The sequence below is a fragment of the Atractosteus spatula genome, chromosome 1 (assembly GCF_055471065.1).
Source record: "Atractosteus spatula isolate fAtrSpa1 chromosome 1, fAtrSpa1.hap1, whole genome shotgun sequence".
In the NCBI taxonomy this organism is placed as follows: domain Eukaryota; kingdom Metazoa; phylum Chordata; class Actinopteri; order Semionotiformes; family Lepisosteidae; genus Atractosteus; species Atractosteus spatula.
This window is the reverse complement of record NC_142706.1, coordinates 64555117-64571904: the sequence shown is the minus strand read 5'-3', so window position 1 is coordinate 64571904 and position 16788 is coordinate 64555117. Positions and strand designations below refer to the sequence as shown.

Here is a 16788-nt window from a genome sequence, read left to right as displayed (position 1 = left end):
ACCAGAGAGTCAGGACCTCAGTTTTACATCTCATCCAAAGGACGGCACCTTTTTATAGTATAGTGTCCCTGTCACTATACTGGGGCATTAGGACCCACATGGACCGCAGGGTGAGCGCCCCCTGCTTGCCCCACTAACACCTCTTCCAGCAGCAACCTTAGTTTTTCCCAGGAGGTCTCCCATCCAGGTACTGGCCAGGCTCACACCTGCTGAGCTTCAGTGGGCTGCCAGCTCCGAGTTGCAGGGTGATATGGCTGCTGGCAAGCTCAAGCTCTGCCTTCTCCCAGGGCTGTGAAACCAGCTGTGAGCCTCAGGATCTGGGGGTGTTGGAATCAACTGGACCCTTGATCGCTTTTCCTCCTTCGTTCCCGGTACTCCAGAGCTCCAGCAGCGAGGGAGAAAGCCGAGTGCCAACTGTGGGACACAGCTTCCGATTGAGCTCAGCAAACTCCCGGCTTGCTGTGCTCTGTTCTGTTCTTCCTGAAGGCGGAACGACTCCGTTTGTGCTCTGATCCCTCTCCGCTGCTCATCAGGTGGCACGAAGCCCGTCCGTTCGAATTAACCACACCAGAGAATTACTGGGCCACCTCAAAGCCAGGCTTAGCGCTGCGGTAAAGAGCTTGCCCTGGACTACTGCTGAAGGGCCTGGAGACGTGACACAGGCTCAGGGCACGTCTTTACCATAGCGTGTCAGCTTCCCAGCGTAATCACCGCCACCTTCACACTCAACCCAGATAAGACTCGGCTCGGAACCACCAAATGGAAATGAGTCAGGTCACTACACAATGAATCCTGTCAGCCTCAACCGTCCCCACTTACATCCCTGTAGAGATAAAACAGTCTGTTTCAGTGCCAATTTGCTTAATGTATTCTGAGGAGCTTTACTTCAGTCAAGTGAAGAACAATTGTCGATGTCCCAGAGGAAAAAAAACAGGGACACTGGAGCGAACATTAAATGGAGCCATTAGCTCCATACCCCTAATTGCCAAGAGAGAAAAGATTCATTTGTGGGACAGTCAAATTCCTGACTTATCAAATCTCGGACTTCCAGTGATCTAAAGTACACCACCACCACTAACATGTTTTTTAGAAACAATGCACAATGTCACAATTGATAGTGTTGGCTGCCTTTCCCCCTCAGACCAGATCAATCTCGATCTGTTCAGCATTGTAGACAAAACAAACACCAATTTAATTTCACAATTTATTGCAGATCATTGTCAGAAGGTGTCAGACAGTAAGAAGCAAATAACATTTAAAAAATAATCACAGACCTTAAAACAGTGATAAACAAAACCAATCTTGTAAAGATTATTTCCAACAATCACGGCACATTTCTTGTGACCATTTCAGTACCAACAGAACACATAGCACCAGTATGACAAGCCTACTAAAAGTCTCTAAACTAATAGCAGCTGAGATGTTAACTTCTGACTAATGATGAGCATGTTACAGTGATTGACAGGATAGAGTGGCCAATGGAAATTAATACTCCTCTCCTTCCTCCTCCCCCTCTCCCTCGATGGAGTCAACGCCCACCTCTTCATAATCCTTCTCCAGGGCTGCCATGTCCTCTCTGGCCTCAGAGAACTCGCCCTCCTCCATTCCCTCACCCACGTACCAGTGCACGAAGGCGCGCTTGGCGTACATCAGGTCAAACTTGTGGTCCAGGCGGGCCCAGGCCTCGGCGATGGCGGTGGTGTTGCTCAGCATGCACACTGCCCTCTGAACCTTGGCCAGGTCTCCACCAGGCACCACAGTGGGAGGCTGGTAGTTGATGCCAACCTTGAAACCAGTGGGGCACCAGTCCACAAACTGGATGGTGCGCTTGGTCTTGATGGTGGCGATGGCAGCGTTGACATCTTTGGGCACCACGTCACCACGGTACAGCAGGCAGCAGGCCATGTACTTGCCGTGACGGGGGTCACATTTCACCATCTGGTTGGCCGGCTCAAAGCAGGCATTGGTGATCTCAGCCACAGAAAGCTGCTCATGGTAGGCTTTCTCTGCAGAGATAACAGGGGCGTAGGTGGCCAGTGGGAAGTGGATACGAGGGTAGGGCACCAAGTTGGTCTGGAACTCGGTCAGATCAACATTGAGGGCACCATCGAACCGGAGGGAGGCTGTGATAGAGGACACGATCTGGCTGATGAGCCTGTTGAGGTTGGTGTAGGTTGGGCGCTCGATATCGAGGTTCCTGCGGCAGATGTCATAAATGGCCTCGTTGTCGACCATGAAGGCACAGTCGGAGTGCTCCAGGGTGGTGTGGGTGGTCAGGATGGAGTTGTAGGGCTCCACCACAGCTGTGGACACCTGGGGAGCTGGGTAGATGGAGAACTCCAGCTTGGACTTCTTGCCGTAGTCGACAGACAGGCGTTCCATCAGCAGAGAGGTGAAACCAGAACCGGTACCACCTCCAAAGCTGTGGAAGACCAGGAAGCCCTGCAGACCTGTGCACTGGTCAGCCTGGAGAGAGAAGATGCATCTGGTTGACTACTGCAGAAGACAGATGTGCTCTCCATTCAATCTTTTTAATTCTTAACACGGGTGGTTTGGGCTGTTCAACATTCATTCAGATACCCACCAGTTTGCGGATCCTGTCCAGCACCAGGTCGATGATCTCTTTGCCAATGGTGTAGTGCCCACGGGCGTAGTTGTTGGCAGCATCCTCCTTGCCAGTGATGAGCTGCTCAGGGTGGAACAGCTGGCGGTAGGTCCCAGTGCGCACCTCATCTGGGAAGAGACGGGCAAAGGGCTGTGAGCTCAGGGGCTCTAGAGCAGGGAGGAAGAGGAACAGCCCTGATCCCCCTCCACTCCACAGCCTGCAGAGCTTACCGATGACTGTGGGCTCCAGGTCTACAAAGACAGCTCTTGGGACGTGCTTGCCCGCTCCGGTCTCGCTGAAGAAGGTGTTGAAGGAGTCGTCGCCGCCTCCGATGGTCTTGTCACTGGGCATCTGGCCATCCGGCTGGATCCCGTGCTCCAGGCAGTAGAGCTCCCAGCAGGCATTGCCAATCTGGACACCAGCCTGGCCGACATGGATGGAGATGCACTCACGCTGTGGAGAGAGAAGGAGATCAGTTAACAGGAGGAACTGGCTCAGAGGCACAAAGGAAGAGCAGTATGTTGAGAGGCACTTTTGTGTATCCACATGCTCTTCATCTAGAAAGAGCTCATGCAATCTGATTTTAGATTTTATCACCCCTAAAATCAGATAAGCACATGGAAGTAAAAACTAACGTGGGTTACACCGAGAACTCTCAAACAAGCACTTTCCAAAGTTCTGACTCACCTCTCCACATTTCAGCTCGATAAGCTTGCAAAATCAGATAGTTAAAGGACTCGTTTGTCATGCAAAACCAAGGAGACCAGTCAAGATATGATCTGTTCCTTGTTGCTTACAGGACTAATTACCTCCCGTCCGTTTATAGCATCTGACAAGAGTCAGATGTGTTTGACTTAACCATTTGAAATGCTTGCTATCTGCTTAATCACTGCAGAACCTTGCAGCCCCGAGGCCAGAGGGTCAGTTTCCAGTAATCGGAGCCAGCGCCTCACGATCCAGGGAGGCTCCGGGATGCAGTCAGAGATCCTGCTGGGAAGAGGAGCCGCCCCTGTGCGGCGGAGCAGAGCCAGAAGTGGCAGGGGCTGAGCCATGATGGATCACGCCACGTCCTCCAGTCCCCCCCCCCCCCCCCCGCCCCCTGCTAGCTGCATGTACATTCGCACATGGGCACTGGGATCCACAGGAATGCGCGTTGCTTGGCAACGGTTACCCTGACAGCACTCGCTCAGAATTCCAATTACCGGGGGGGGGGGCGGCTTCTATGCAGGAGAGATACCTGAACAGCTGACTACGAAGAAAAAGCCCAGAATTTGTAATAATGCAAGCCAGACAAAGGCCAACGAGCTCATCACCGCGCTGTGTAGGTTTTGGCTCGTCCAGGAAAATCAGGATGAGAAGGCATCTACCAGAGCCCTGCAGTCTGCATTCCCTCAGCTCTGCACCCATCGGCCTGCGGGCTCAGCCACCCTCGCTCCCCGTCGGCACTGAACGCCTCTCCCTCGTGTGTGCGCGCTGTGGCAATGCAGTGTGTAGTCACGAACTTAAGCCTCACGTTCAGTAAGGAACCTGTTCATCTTCCAGCCCACTGACCTCCTGCAGCTGCCTGCAGTGCGGATGTGCTGCCGAGCCCCCCCAACCCTGCCCGCGGGCCCGACCCGTCAGCACCGCCAGCCGGCTGTCCCATACGGCTCTTTAATCCAAGCTGTGCGCCGACACATTCCTGCCCTGCTCCGGGGTTTTAAAGATCATCCCGGGATCAGTCCCCTGAGTTCGGTGCCAGGCTGTCGCTGTTTTGTTTTTTTTTGTCCTGTGAGCAAGACGGCTTCAAAACCTGCCCACTGCCTCAATTCACAAGAACCCCAAGATGCCTTACCTAAGCCAATCGGAAGCTCTGGAAATGTGAAGTGTTCGTGTAGAGGGAGAATTTCACACTGCTGAGGAAGACTGGAGAGATTTACCATCTTTACCAAGGTACAGGACCAGCTATACTATCACAGTGCCACAAACACACAAAATGCACAGGAATCGCAGGGGGCAGAGAACTGCTTCTGCCCTATACTCGTATTCAGTAAAAAACAATGGAGGGGAGTGCTTCTTTCGGCTTTTGAAGGAGACTTTCCCGGTTCTCCCGGTCCAGAGAGACCTGGGGAGAACAGATGTTCGCCAGCCCCCCACCCCCAGGAGGGGGGGTGAGGTCACCAGCACCGCTCCCCTCCCCCGCTGATGTCTCCGGCTCGCTCTCCAGCCGAATCAGTTCAGAAGAAGCCCCTTCTGAAGGGAGAGAGGCCGCGGCTGCTGGGCGATTCCCCCCAGAGACACGGTGTTACATCTCAGACTCCCCTGTTTCTCCAGCTTACAGAGCACACCGCGGGCTTGAACACGCCGTGCAGAAAGACCGTGAACCCCCAGATTCAAGCCTGGCTCATCCCCCCCCCCATCCCAGCACCACCGGAGAGACTTGACAAGATCAGCCGACAGGTACGTCGGCTCCAGACGTGGGCGTTTGTAATCCTTCCCCCCCCGTCTGTCTCTCCCGTTGTATAACGGGCGTAGAGACAGAAACACGCTCATCGTTCAAAAGCTCTGAAAGACTAAGTGGGCAACATTTAAACGTCACTGTCGGCGGCCGGGGTCTCCCCCTGGTGGGACGGCCGGCGGTTTTCTCTCTAGCTGGGAAAGATGAACGATTTCTACCGCCTCCAGACAGAACCCTCATTAACCTTATGTGGATGTGGTCTCGTTGCTGCAGCATCGCTGTTCCAAGAACCTGCAATACGAAATCACGTTCCGGCAAGAAAAAAATATTATTCTGGAAAATTAAAATCGCTGCCAGCTCAGTCTCTCGGGATACCCCCCCCCCCTCCCTCGCCCACAATCTGGTCCCCGATAATCCTGCTGCTGCAGCTGTTCGACCGGCTACTGGTTTCTCCCATTCAAATTCAACAGGACGCTCTTCCTGCCCGGGTTTCACCGAACTGCCGGGCGCTGTAGCTAAAAACAACCGGGACCGAGTTGCGCACGGAAAGCCGTTTATCTGTTCGCGTTTCGCCGCGTCGCCCAGCAGAAAGGAGCCGGGCAGCTGCCGGACACCACCGCGGCAGCGCGCTGCGCTCGGATAAGCAGATCTGGAAACGTCCCCGTACTCACCATGCTTTCTGTTAAGGTGGAACGCTAAGGGAAAGAAAAAAACCAGGAGAAAAGCAACAGAAGGGGTGACTTGGCGTCTAACGGGGCGGTGCCGTTACTTGACCCGACGGCTAAGAGTCGATGCAGTAACTGGTGAACAGCGCGCGCCGCGATCCCGCTTTTATGGCAGCACGCGGGAGGACGGGCTTGAATAAATTACTGAACTCGCGCGCGCGGGAGGCGTGAAGCGAGTGACGCGCTGATCAGTTATTAACCAGAGCCCAGGAGCCTTTATTTGCACGCTTGTATGCATCTTAATCATCGTTGACCCCACAGAACTGCCAATGGTATATTTTAGGATCCGATCAACCAAGGACGCTATTTAATGTCAGCGAATAATGTTCTAAAAATGCAGTCGGTATTTTATTTTAATAACGTCATAATTTTCCGCTCATGCTCTCACGAACTACTGTAGATTGCGTCACTTTCCAGAACGAACCTACGGTACACAGCCCGGACGACCGACGTACCAGAGCGGTGTTAACGCATGGACCTGAGGCACAGAGACGAGGGCTTGTGTGGAAACCCTCTGTACTGTGTGTGTCAGCTCTGAATCTCAGCCAGGAGATTTACAGCAGCTTCCTCAACACAGCCGTCCCGGACCAACAGCAGACTGAGAAGTCAAATATTTGCAGAAGCCTCTGCAGTTTTTCCCCATACAGGCTGCGGGTAGAAGCAGACCAGGACAGGCAGACGCATTCCCAAGGCTGAATACGCCACTACGTGCACTTTACAGCCCAGAAGCAGAAGCAATCCTCTACACAGAATTCCCAGCTCCGGGAATCTCCGGAGCCCGGACCCGAAGCTGAAGGAGGCAGTGGGATTGTGAGCACCAGCAGATGACACTCAGAACTGTCCAGCCCCGGTCCAGGAGAGCCCAGGTCCGGTCAGTCTCACAGGTCACTGGGGCTGAAACGATTATTCGATACTGTCGACAATAAAAATATTTCCGTCCTCGATGTTTCGTTTACATTTTCAAACTGGCCTCCAACCCTCCGGCGAGTTAATGACGTGACCTGAAGAGGACGGCAATGCTGCTACAGCGTCGTGACTAGAGAACGGGCTGAAGAAAAAACAACAGTGGCGGAAAAACCGATAGCCTGGTTAGCAATCAACATTTGTGCAAAAGGGTTACTCTTGGGAAATTCAAATTGCAAACCTTTCATTACTAAGCAACTAGGTGTGGAGTTGTATTTAATTGACAAATGCATGGCGCTCGGTGGCGTGGGCGGTGTTCCGACAAACTGAGCTACCCAGTCCTGCTAGCCTTACCAACACCCCTGAAGATCACTGTATCCTGTCGGAGTATACGGGTCATGAGAATAGCGTTCTGAATAATCAGAAGGGTTTAGCAACGGCGAAATACCACAAGCTCCCACTGGTTTGCCTGTTAGCCTCAAGTTAGCAGAGTTGCAGTTCAATGCTATTGCAGCATATTTTCGGTTTGCTGAACCCGCACCATATGGATAGGAGTCTCTTCAAAGAACTGTACGAGAAGAGAGATAAAGCTGGTCATCCTATCAGATATAAATCTGTGAATAACAACCAGCAGCTCTCCCTGTCGTAGCGTTACATGGATTGGGTTAGGTCAAAGTGTTTAGCCTAAAAACAAATCGCTCGTCCTGGACACCTGTTCATAGCTCGTCTTGTGAACTACCGTCATATATACAGAAGCTCATCCCGTGAAATAAAAACACGATCAGAATAGACTACAGTGTTTACCCGGTTAAATGATACTGCAGCCGAGAGAGAGAGAGATCATCTACATGTTTATTATTGATCAGTGTTCATCACCGCGGCTCAGATTCGCATGTCCCACAGTCCATCGAAACATTTACTTGCTGCTGTTCCGAGTTCACAGTTGGATTTCAAGTGACTTATTTGAGTTTATTTGGAACTTATTTGAATCCTGTTTTATTTATTTTATTTTTTATATTTAACTGAACATTATTTTGAATTTTATTTTTGGACAAAAAAAGAAGAAAAGTTCTTTCCTGAAATTTAAGTGTGAAAGACAGTGCAGTCAGAAGATGTTAATGCTAAAGTTAATCATTATTTTATGGAATAAAGGTATATGGCTGCTGAACAATGCCAAACATTGTCACAGCCTCTCTCATTTGCAAGCCATAAGTTGCAGCTAAGCCGATGAATCGATGAATCGTTGTAATATTCGCCTGAATAATCGATGACCAAAATATTCGTTTGTTGCAGCCCTACAGGTCACCCAGTTTAGTCAGCTCCTGCTGAATCAAGCGGGTCGTCGGCTCAGTTAAGAGAACTCTGGCCCTTGAAGAGCACTCTGATTCCTCTACATGTCCGAACTGAACAAGCCACCTGCTTCACTCCTGACAATGGAAACTGGTGAACAAAGGGTGGCCCTGAGGAGCCCTGCTGTACAGTCTGCCAGAAGCAGGTCTGCTGCCATGATCTGCGGACATCTTGAAAAGTCTCTGCAGGCCAGGCCACGTCCAGATCCTACTTTTATGCAAGTTACGTGCCAGTGTCCTAAATGCACGCTATGTGATTTCATTAAGCTCAGGCTACGCCACAGAACAAGGTCCCCTCTTGCTTTGCTCTCACCTGTTCTCACTCGCTCCTCATGGTGGAGTCCTCCCCTGCAGCAGTGTGCTGGCTAAGCGGCTGTCGGTCCACGGCTACGGGCTGGAGTGAGCAGGAGATTAAAGACACTTACAGGAACAGGCAGACGGACAGGGACCCCAGTCCTGTTGATCCGGGGACACAGGGACCCCCAGTCCTGTTGCTCCGGGGACACAGGGACCCCCAGTCCTGTTGATCCGGGGACACAGGGACCCCCAGTCCTGCTCTCGGGACACAGGGGTCCCCAGTCCTGTTGATCCGGGGACACAGGGACCCCCAGTCCTGCTCTCGGGACACAGGGGTCCCCAGTCCTGTTGCTCCGGGGACACAGGGACCCCCAGTCCTGTTGATCCGGGGACACAGGGACCCCCAGTCCTGCTCTCGGGACACAGGGGTCCCCAGTCCTGTTGATCCGGGGACACAGGGGCCCCCAGTCCTGTTGTTCCAGGGACACAGGGGCCCCCAGTCCTGTTGCTCCTGGGACACAGTGGCCCCAGGTCCTGCTCCCGGGACACAGGGGCTCCCAGCTCTGCTATATAAATACTTATATAAAGCCGTGTGATTTTTTTAGATTATTCTCAGTAGACTTTCGGGCTGTGACCGACCGTATGTTGCAGGAAGTTCCTCGCCAGAGGAGCAGGACACAGTCTTGTGCAGATTCGGTTGTGTTGATCTCAATGAGGACAGCTACGTGCGCCGGGTCTGCCCCGCAGAACAGACACACTGCCGGGCGCTCCCAGCTCCTATACACAGTACACAGGCTCAGAAAGAAGCTTCCTTCACATTTTGAATGTTTGTCCTGTTTTATGATCTGTTTGTGAGAGTTTGTCCTGTCCTGCCTTGTGTGACAAAAGTGGTTTTCACACCTTGAGAGCTAGTCCTGCCATTAGATGTGATTACTTCTATTCTTATCACCTCCTGGAAGGAAATGAGGGAAACAGTTGCTGCAGCTGCTAAAGCAAGTCACCTTTATTCTGTCTTACTGTACTCTTTGGCGAAGGCTTAACGAACAGATCCCAGCATTTACTCTAGTACCTTCCACAATGTGGTGCACTAGTAATCTTGTAGTGCTGGACATGTTCAATACAGACATATGTGCTGCTTCACCATTGGAGGCGTGTGTTTCACCACGTGCCCGCGCTCTGCCCTGCTGGCTGGCGTCCGCGTGCCCGCGCCCTGCTGGCTGGCGTCCGCGTGCCCGCGCCCTGCCCGGCCACGAGAATGAAGCCGGCTTTTGTCAGACCTGCTGTCACAGAGGAGGGTTGTGCGCCGCTTTGTATCCTTCTGCTATCCAGGCGCTACTGTACCTCATCTCCGCCTGAAGCGAGTAACACCGACGCGTAGTGATGCAACTTGTCTGTTCATCTCGGATGCTTCCTGCGAGGAGTTTCCCTTCTAAAGACTTTGAAATATTTGACATTAAAATATTTACTAATCGATGTCCCCGTGGCTAACACGCGAGCTCTGCCTGAAACGAGCACGTTACGTTTAGTCTAGAGGCCCGCAGAGCATTTTAGGGCGACAGAACCGAGCGAAGGCGGTGCTCATCATTAAAGCGTGCCCGACACCGGACGGGCTTCCCTTAGCTGTCCCGTCAGAAACTTTTCTTTCTGTATTTATAGGAAATTCAGCCACGCTCCGCACAGTAACGAAACGTTAATATTATCCGCCCTGCCACGTTCGATCAGCTTGTCCAGTCCCGGTATCTGGGCTCGTGTTCTGACCAGACGGGGGAGAATCCGGCCCCAGGACCCGTTTCCGCACGCAGGCACGGCCGCCTGGCCCACAGAGGCTGAGACTGGAAGCGCGTGGCGTGAGGGACGAACACATGAACCGACCCCCCCCACCCCGACACTGCGCCCGCACCCCGGGTCACGTCACTGGCCGCGAGGGCCGGGGTCCCCATGCCTGATTGGACAGGCGGTCCGGGTGTGGGCGGGGCCGGTTCCGAACAGAATCATCTGTCAGAGTGCAGTGTTAGGAGTAATAAGTAGCTTGGTCTTAACATTTAAATCCAATTCCATGCTATTATTATTATTATTATTATTATTGTTATTATTATTATTACTCCCACCCCTCCCACAAACTCTTTGCCCTCCTACCACCTGGGAAAAGAGATCGCAGTGTACGGGCCAGCTCCTCCAGACTCTGGAACAGCTTCTTCCCGCAGGCCGGCAGGCTCCTCAACACCCTGGAATCCATCTGCACCCACTCCAATTCCAGAAACAGGGTTTAAATCCCCAGTGTGTTGTGTTTATTCTATGATGTATTTGCCTTGTAATTTGCACTGTCTGCACTTTGCACTATGTGGATCCTGTCTGCAATGTCTGTGTCAGTGTCCCGTCTGTCCTGTGTATTTGCACCACGGACCAGGAGGAACGATATTTCCTTCCACTGTATATGGCTAGAATGACAAATAAACGTGAACTTGAACTTGAACTTGATTATAAACTCTGCTAACCCTCATATCGTCTGATATCGTGGTGATTTTGCTTGTCTTTAACCGGAGTGACCTGCTCTTGCTGTTGCTGTTGCTGTTGCTGTTGCATGCTCTCGATACAATCAGTGGCTCGGCAGAGTGAAGTGATTCCTGCGATTTCTCCCTCCTTGCAGGAGACTCGTTTCAAAGGCAGCCGGCGGTACCTTGTGCTGCCCTCCCACAGCTTTGCTCTCCTGCCTAGCCTGGCTTTAACATCAACCGCCTCCATGTTTCCATATGACCTAGTTCCCTGTCCTGCTGGCTCACTGCAGCCAGTGGCGTGTCTGTGTCCGCAGGCAGCCTTCCTGCCACACGCTGATTAGATCAGGCCCATCGACTATAAATACCCATAAGAGCGCTGAGTAATGCCGTCGAGCGGATCTGCGCATGTGGGCAGAGCAAGGACCAGGCTAATAGCATTAGCACTGAGAGTGAGCCAGGCTCACGAGGGCGTGAACTCCAGCTAGGAAAGGAGTGCACTCCAGCTCTACCCATCTGGGGCTGATAGGTGTTGCCCAGGAAAGTGTCAGGAGGTGGGGCTGAGATGCTATGGAGCAGCCCTTGCCCATGAGTTCTGCGGGCTGAGGAAGTCACAGAGAAAGGCTGCTTGCTGGCAGCAGAGTCCATGTGGCACCACAGGTGATGAAGCCAGTACCTGGATGGGAGACCTCCTGGGAAAGCTAAGGCTGCTGCTGGAAGAGGTGTTAGGGGGGCCAGCAGGGGGCGCTCACCCTGTGGTCTGTGTGGGTCCTAATGCCCCAGTATAGTGACGGGGACACTATACTGTAAACAGGCGCCGTCCTTCGGATGAGATGTAAAAACCGAGGTCCTGACTCTGTGTGGTTATTAAAAATCTCATGGTGTTTCTAGAAAAGAGCAGGGGTGTCACCCCAGCATCCTGGCCAAATTTCCCCCTGGCCTAATAATCCCCATCTCTGAACTGGCTTCATCACTGCTCTCCTCCCCACTGAGAGCTGGTGTGTGGTGAGAGTACTGGTGCACTATGTCTGCCGTTGCATCATCCAGGTGGGGCTGCACAATGGTGGTGGAGGGGATCCCCATTACCTGTAAAACGCTTTGAGTGGAGTGTCCAGAAAAGCGCTATATAAGTGTAAGCAATTATTATTATTAAAGGAAGTTTCAACAACACGTTATGTACATTCTGTGCTATTCATCCCAGTCTGGGTTTGTAATCCCCAGACAGGGGATACAGAGGTAAAAGGTGACAAATGGCGCATCTTTCTTCGAATGGCAGTAGTTTCAGTATCGTACAGAATCCAGCAGAGTCAGCTCCAGAGGCAAGGCTGGGAAGTTTGTGCCAGATCAGTGAGTGCCACAATCCTATAGAGGTCATGAAAACACTTCCTGAAGTAACTGAAGAATATAAACATTCAACAAATACTTAAACTGCCTACAGGCACTCTCAAACTGGCTTCTGAAATGACTTTCAGTTTCCATTATCCTGGTGCTGTCCTCATTTTAGAAACTAAGGACCAAACCTGACAGTGTAGTGAGAGTTTAATGGCCATTGTCTGTGAAACAGCCTATAATAATAATAATAATAACAATAATAATAATAATAATAATAATTGCTTACACTTATATAGCACTTTTCTGGACACTCCACTCAAAGCGCTTTACAGGTAATGGGGATCCCCTCCACTACCACCAGTGTCCAGCCCCACCTGGATACATGTACATATATTGCAATACATAATGCAATAAGTCAAAAAGAAGCAGTAAACAGACAGGAAGCCAAGGGATGCGCAGGTGTTTTTTCTCAGCCTGCACAGGCAGTTGGGGGTGTTAAACACGAGAACAGGAAGAGCCGTGGATCGTGGCTGGGTATTTGAGAGGTGAGTGGGCTGCAGGGCTCCTGGTACTGTCCCAGCAGTGCAAATCGGGCAGCAGTCGAGCTGCAGTCTGAGACAGATTTCTGGCTGCAGGGTTGCTAATGCAGCAGTACCTGCCACTGATCCAGAGCTATCGGCTCCCTGGTAGGACAGCACAGTGCACTGCGTCTGCAGTGTCTGTAACAAGGTAACACACTGCCTGCCGCTCAAGAAACATCTCACTGAAAGCAAGATTCGCAATCAAGAGGTCTGAGAGGTCATGAAAACGCACTCCTCCCCTCCTCAGCCATCTCTGTCAAATACAGTACCGGCCCTTGGAAATGGAAATGCCGAGCAATGAAACAGAGTGAGGTGCCCCCTTCTCTCCTCCCCCTCCCCGACACAGCACAAGCTCACACCCTGTAACATGATAGGGTCAGGGGTCAGGGTCGTGTGGCCAAGCAGACTCAGGCAGTGGATATTAGTTCCAGTGTCTTCAGACACACAGGCTCAAATCCCACTGCTACCAAAGATTGTCTTGAAACCCACAGAGCATAACTGACCTGAGATGACACAAATCAAAAAAATCTCGAGGACAGAACTTCAGAGCAACATTTAGGGCTTGGTGTTCCAGACCGGAAGGTCGTGGGTTTTAGACCCTGGTTGGGCCTGTGGTTGTATTACTTAGCAGAGTACTTCACTCAGATTCTCTACAGAAATGCCCAGCTGTATGAATGAGTCTCCAAATCATCATCGCAAAAGAGAATCGATCAATTATAAAGAATTTAATTAAAATAATCTTTACTGAATGCTTTTGTGATGCTAATACTTACCCATCTACTTCCACAAGGTGTCAGTGTTCCTGTCCTCTCGCCAGGAGACACAGCTGCTTCCTCTGGACAGTTTCTCCAGCTCCCAGAAACACACAGCCCAGAGCATCACAGCTCGCGCACAGGATACAGGATACCTGGGAGAAATGCAGGCCACTAAGGTGTTTACACACACAGGTGACATGAAGACTAATAAACACAGCGACAGGACAGAGGACTAAACTGGCAACCTGTTCTTTTTAGAAATTATTTGAAGTCGTTGCAAGGAGCTCTCATACTGCAGCACTGTTACATTAATCACATCTCTGTTGCCAATTTATATGATGAATGAGATCTTCTAGCCCTGTTTAAAACTCCAACTTAAGACAGAGGAGGGACAGAACCTCTGCTACAAGGAACGCTGTGTTCATAGTGATCACTTTCTCAGGCACAGGGCACATGTTTAAAAACCCCTCCCACTCTAAGCCAGTTCTGGATGGTTTAAATTACACAGTCATGGGCTGGCATTTGAGCTGTAGTAATCAGCATTGTAAATGATCAGATCTGCGTCATTGTATATATGCAGTGAAATGTTAAATGAATATTTTGAATTTGAAATAAAGATGGTTTAATTAGGATGAACGGTCACAGTAACATTTATGATTGTCTACCAGACACTCAGATCAGGCAGGTGGTAAGTTACAGCAGATTTCAGGAATTGTAGACTACAATGTAATACTACAAAAGGTTACTAACACTTAGAGTGTGGAATCCTGTTTCTCACATCATTGCTAAGACTGTTTCTGCTCTGCAAACAATAGATAAAAAACGGAAAAACCCTTCACACTCCCCACAGAACGCCTGAGTGAATGCTGCTGTGAGGTGGAGTGGGAAGGGCTCTGGAATCGTAACTGGAAGGTTGTGGGTTCAAATCCCATGCTGCAGTACCCCTGAGCAAGGTCCTTCACTCAGACTGCTGAAGGAAAACGCCCAGCTCTGTAAAAGATTACCCATGTAAGTCAAACCAGTTCAGGAGTAATAAACCTCCTGTCACGATCGTCATCCCTCCTCTAGAGGGCGCTCTGAACCTTTCTGTGTTTAGGTTTCATCATCACGTACACCTGTCCCTGGATTCACCATTATTATTTAAACCCGGTGCTCCGGAAGCTCGGGGCCCTGCACTGGAAGACAGACGCCTGCATGCCCGGACACCCGGACGCCCGGACGCCCACCTAGCATCAAGTCGCCCTACGTCTGCAGCTTGAAGGCTTAGGCTTCCGTACGGCGTCCTGACCCAGCTGAGTCCGGGGCTCGGAGCGCCTGGCCTCGCCACTCCGTTTTTAATTTCCTCGTTCCATGTCCCTGTTCCTGTTTTGAATCGTCTTGTCTTGGATGGATTCCCTGGTTTGGGATTGTGGACTGCGCCCCGGATTTCCTACACTGGACTGTTCCCTGGACTTGTTCGCCTGTGCTCCCCCCTTGCACCTGGATCACTGTCGGCACCGCCGCCCTGTACGCCATCCCTTCCTCTCCTCACTGTGTTTTCCCCGCAGCCCTTTTCCAGTCACTTCCGGATTATACCGTCTGCACAGGGTCCTAAGCTACGCACCACATGGGAGTCAGGACCGGCTCCTGTTACACCTGCCTCTGTGACAAAAGTAACAGTAGGAATACGTGCTTATCAAGTGTCCAGTGTGATGACACCTGTATCTCTTTATCTCCAGATGTTAAACGGGGCTGTTACCTGTGTTATTGGACTGTAACGCCTGACCTCCTGTGTGTTTGACATTGTTTAAAGAGTGCTGATTCTGAAGCAACATTTTGTCATATTTTTTGGGTGATAGGCTATTCGCTATACGCAGTTGCATCCAGAAAATAGAAATAATGCTTGGACATAAAATGAAAGATGATAATCTTAACAGCAAGGCAGAAGGGGAGCCATGCTAGTGTACGTGATGAGCAGTATACAGAGTCAGCAGCCCTCTCCCCCCCCCCCCTCCAGCCACGCCCCAGTGCCCCCCCCTCCACCGCCCATTCACTTCCTTCTTTGTCCCAGATTTTGCTGCAGTGATGTCATTCCTCTGCAGTGGGTCACATGACTGCCTCGTCGCTGGCACACTGTGAGCCTGAATCCCGAGGAGCTCGCTCTCCCCCTCTCTTCCCTCACTCTCCCCCTCTCTCCTTCTGTCTGTCACCATCCCTCTTTTCTCTCTTCCTCTGTCTCTGCCTCTCCTCTTTGTCTTTCCCCATGCTTGCGCAGAGGAGCTGTGCTGGCTGTATACAGAGAACCCCTCTGTGCACATACTGTAGGTTCATAACTCTTGGCCTGAGCACAGTTCACTACAAATATACTGCGAAAGAACGACCTTTTTTAAAAATATTAACTTTCACCAACGGTGATTTTTTCGAATTTGAAAATGAACTATCTATAAATTACAAAATGATGATACTATTGATGAACTGAATGATTAACTATTACAATTATATCACATCAAAATAAATCTGAATTGAAACATCAAACGGAAAGAGAGAAAGGACCTCAAAGCAAAAAAACAAAACCGAACACAGATGGGAAAGGAGCAATCTGAACAAATGTGACACCTTAGAAAAAAGCAGCGGGCCTGTGCGTGATTCCCAAAACCAGCTGAGCCGGCCCTGTGGATGAAAAACCCGACAGGGGTTCAGATTTACTGACAAATCGTTTTGAGTTTACAGCCTGCGTTACTGTTATTTCAAGGCCTGGTCTCTTCAGGGCGGCGTGGGGCTGTGACAATCGCTTCAGCCACACCGGGCTCACATTACAGCAAGACAACAGGCCTCCATAGTGCTGCCCCCATTCCACCGGCCACAGAGCTCCCACGAGCCCTGGCGTTGGCCCGGAGACAGTTCCTCTCGCTTTCCTTCTTGTGCCTCCCGTGTTTCTCGCCCTCCTTTCTGCCTTTCTGTAGTTTCTGTTGGAGGACACAGCCTGCCTGCCCTGCCAGACCCCGTGCGTGGGTTTGAATCACAGCTGCACTGCGTGGCCCTCCTGTTTCTGAATCCCAGGGTGACTCACTTCCCAGACCCTGGATTACAAGCCGCTGCATCCTGATCGGGTTCACTGTCCACGGCTATGCCTGCGTGTGGGACATTAGGCCACATCAGTCTTTCCCTGGTGAGACAGAGCTGAGCTCGAGTCGGGAACAACACTGCGTACTGCCCATATTGCCCTTGGACCGCAAGGGGCAATCAATCTGTTCAGGCAGCACTTGCGATTGAGCTGCTGGTCTGAATCCTAGGAGGGAGCTGAAGCTCGAGCCCCATAGATCCCAGTACACA

The 16788-nt window shown here is 51.2% G+C and overlaps 1 protein-coding gene across 1 annotated transcript; it reads right to left on the bottom strand.

The window, feature by feature from the left end:
- Positions 1–1190: 1190 nt before the first annotated feature.
- LOC148841565 (tubulin alpha-1B chain-like) lies at positions 1191–5847 on the bottom strand. Its single transcript, XM_088916664.1, has 4 exons — positions 5714–5847; positions 2836–3058; positions 2585–2733; positions 1191–2466 (listed from the first exon to the last, which is right to left on the bottom strand). The coding sequence occupies exons 1-4, from the start codon at positions 5714–5716 to the stop codon at positions 1486–1488; spliced, it is 1356 nt and encodes a 451-aa protein (XP_088772790.1). The 5' UTR covers positions 5717–5847; the 3' UTR covers positions 1191–1485.
- Positions 5848–16788: the final 10941 nt, after the last annotated feature.

Bases quoted from the DNA above. Each gene is read 5' to 3' on its own strand.
- LOC148841565 (XM_088916664.1), bottom strand. The intron at 2,734-2,835 runs GTAAGCTCTGCA...GTCTCTTCCCAG, and splicing joins CCTGGAGCCCACAGTCATCG to ATGAGGTGCGCACTGGGACC. The intron at 2,467-2,584 runs GTGGGTATCTGA...TTCTCTCTCCAG, and splicing joins TGGACAGGATCCGCAAACTG to GCTGACCAGTGCACAGGTCT.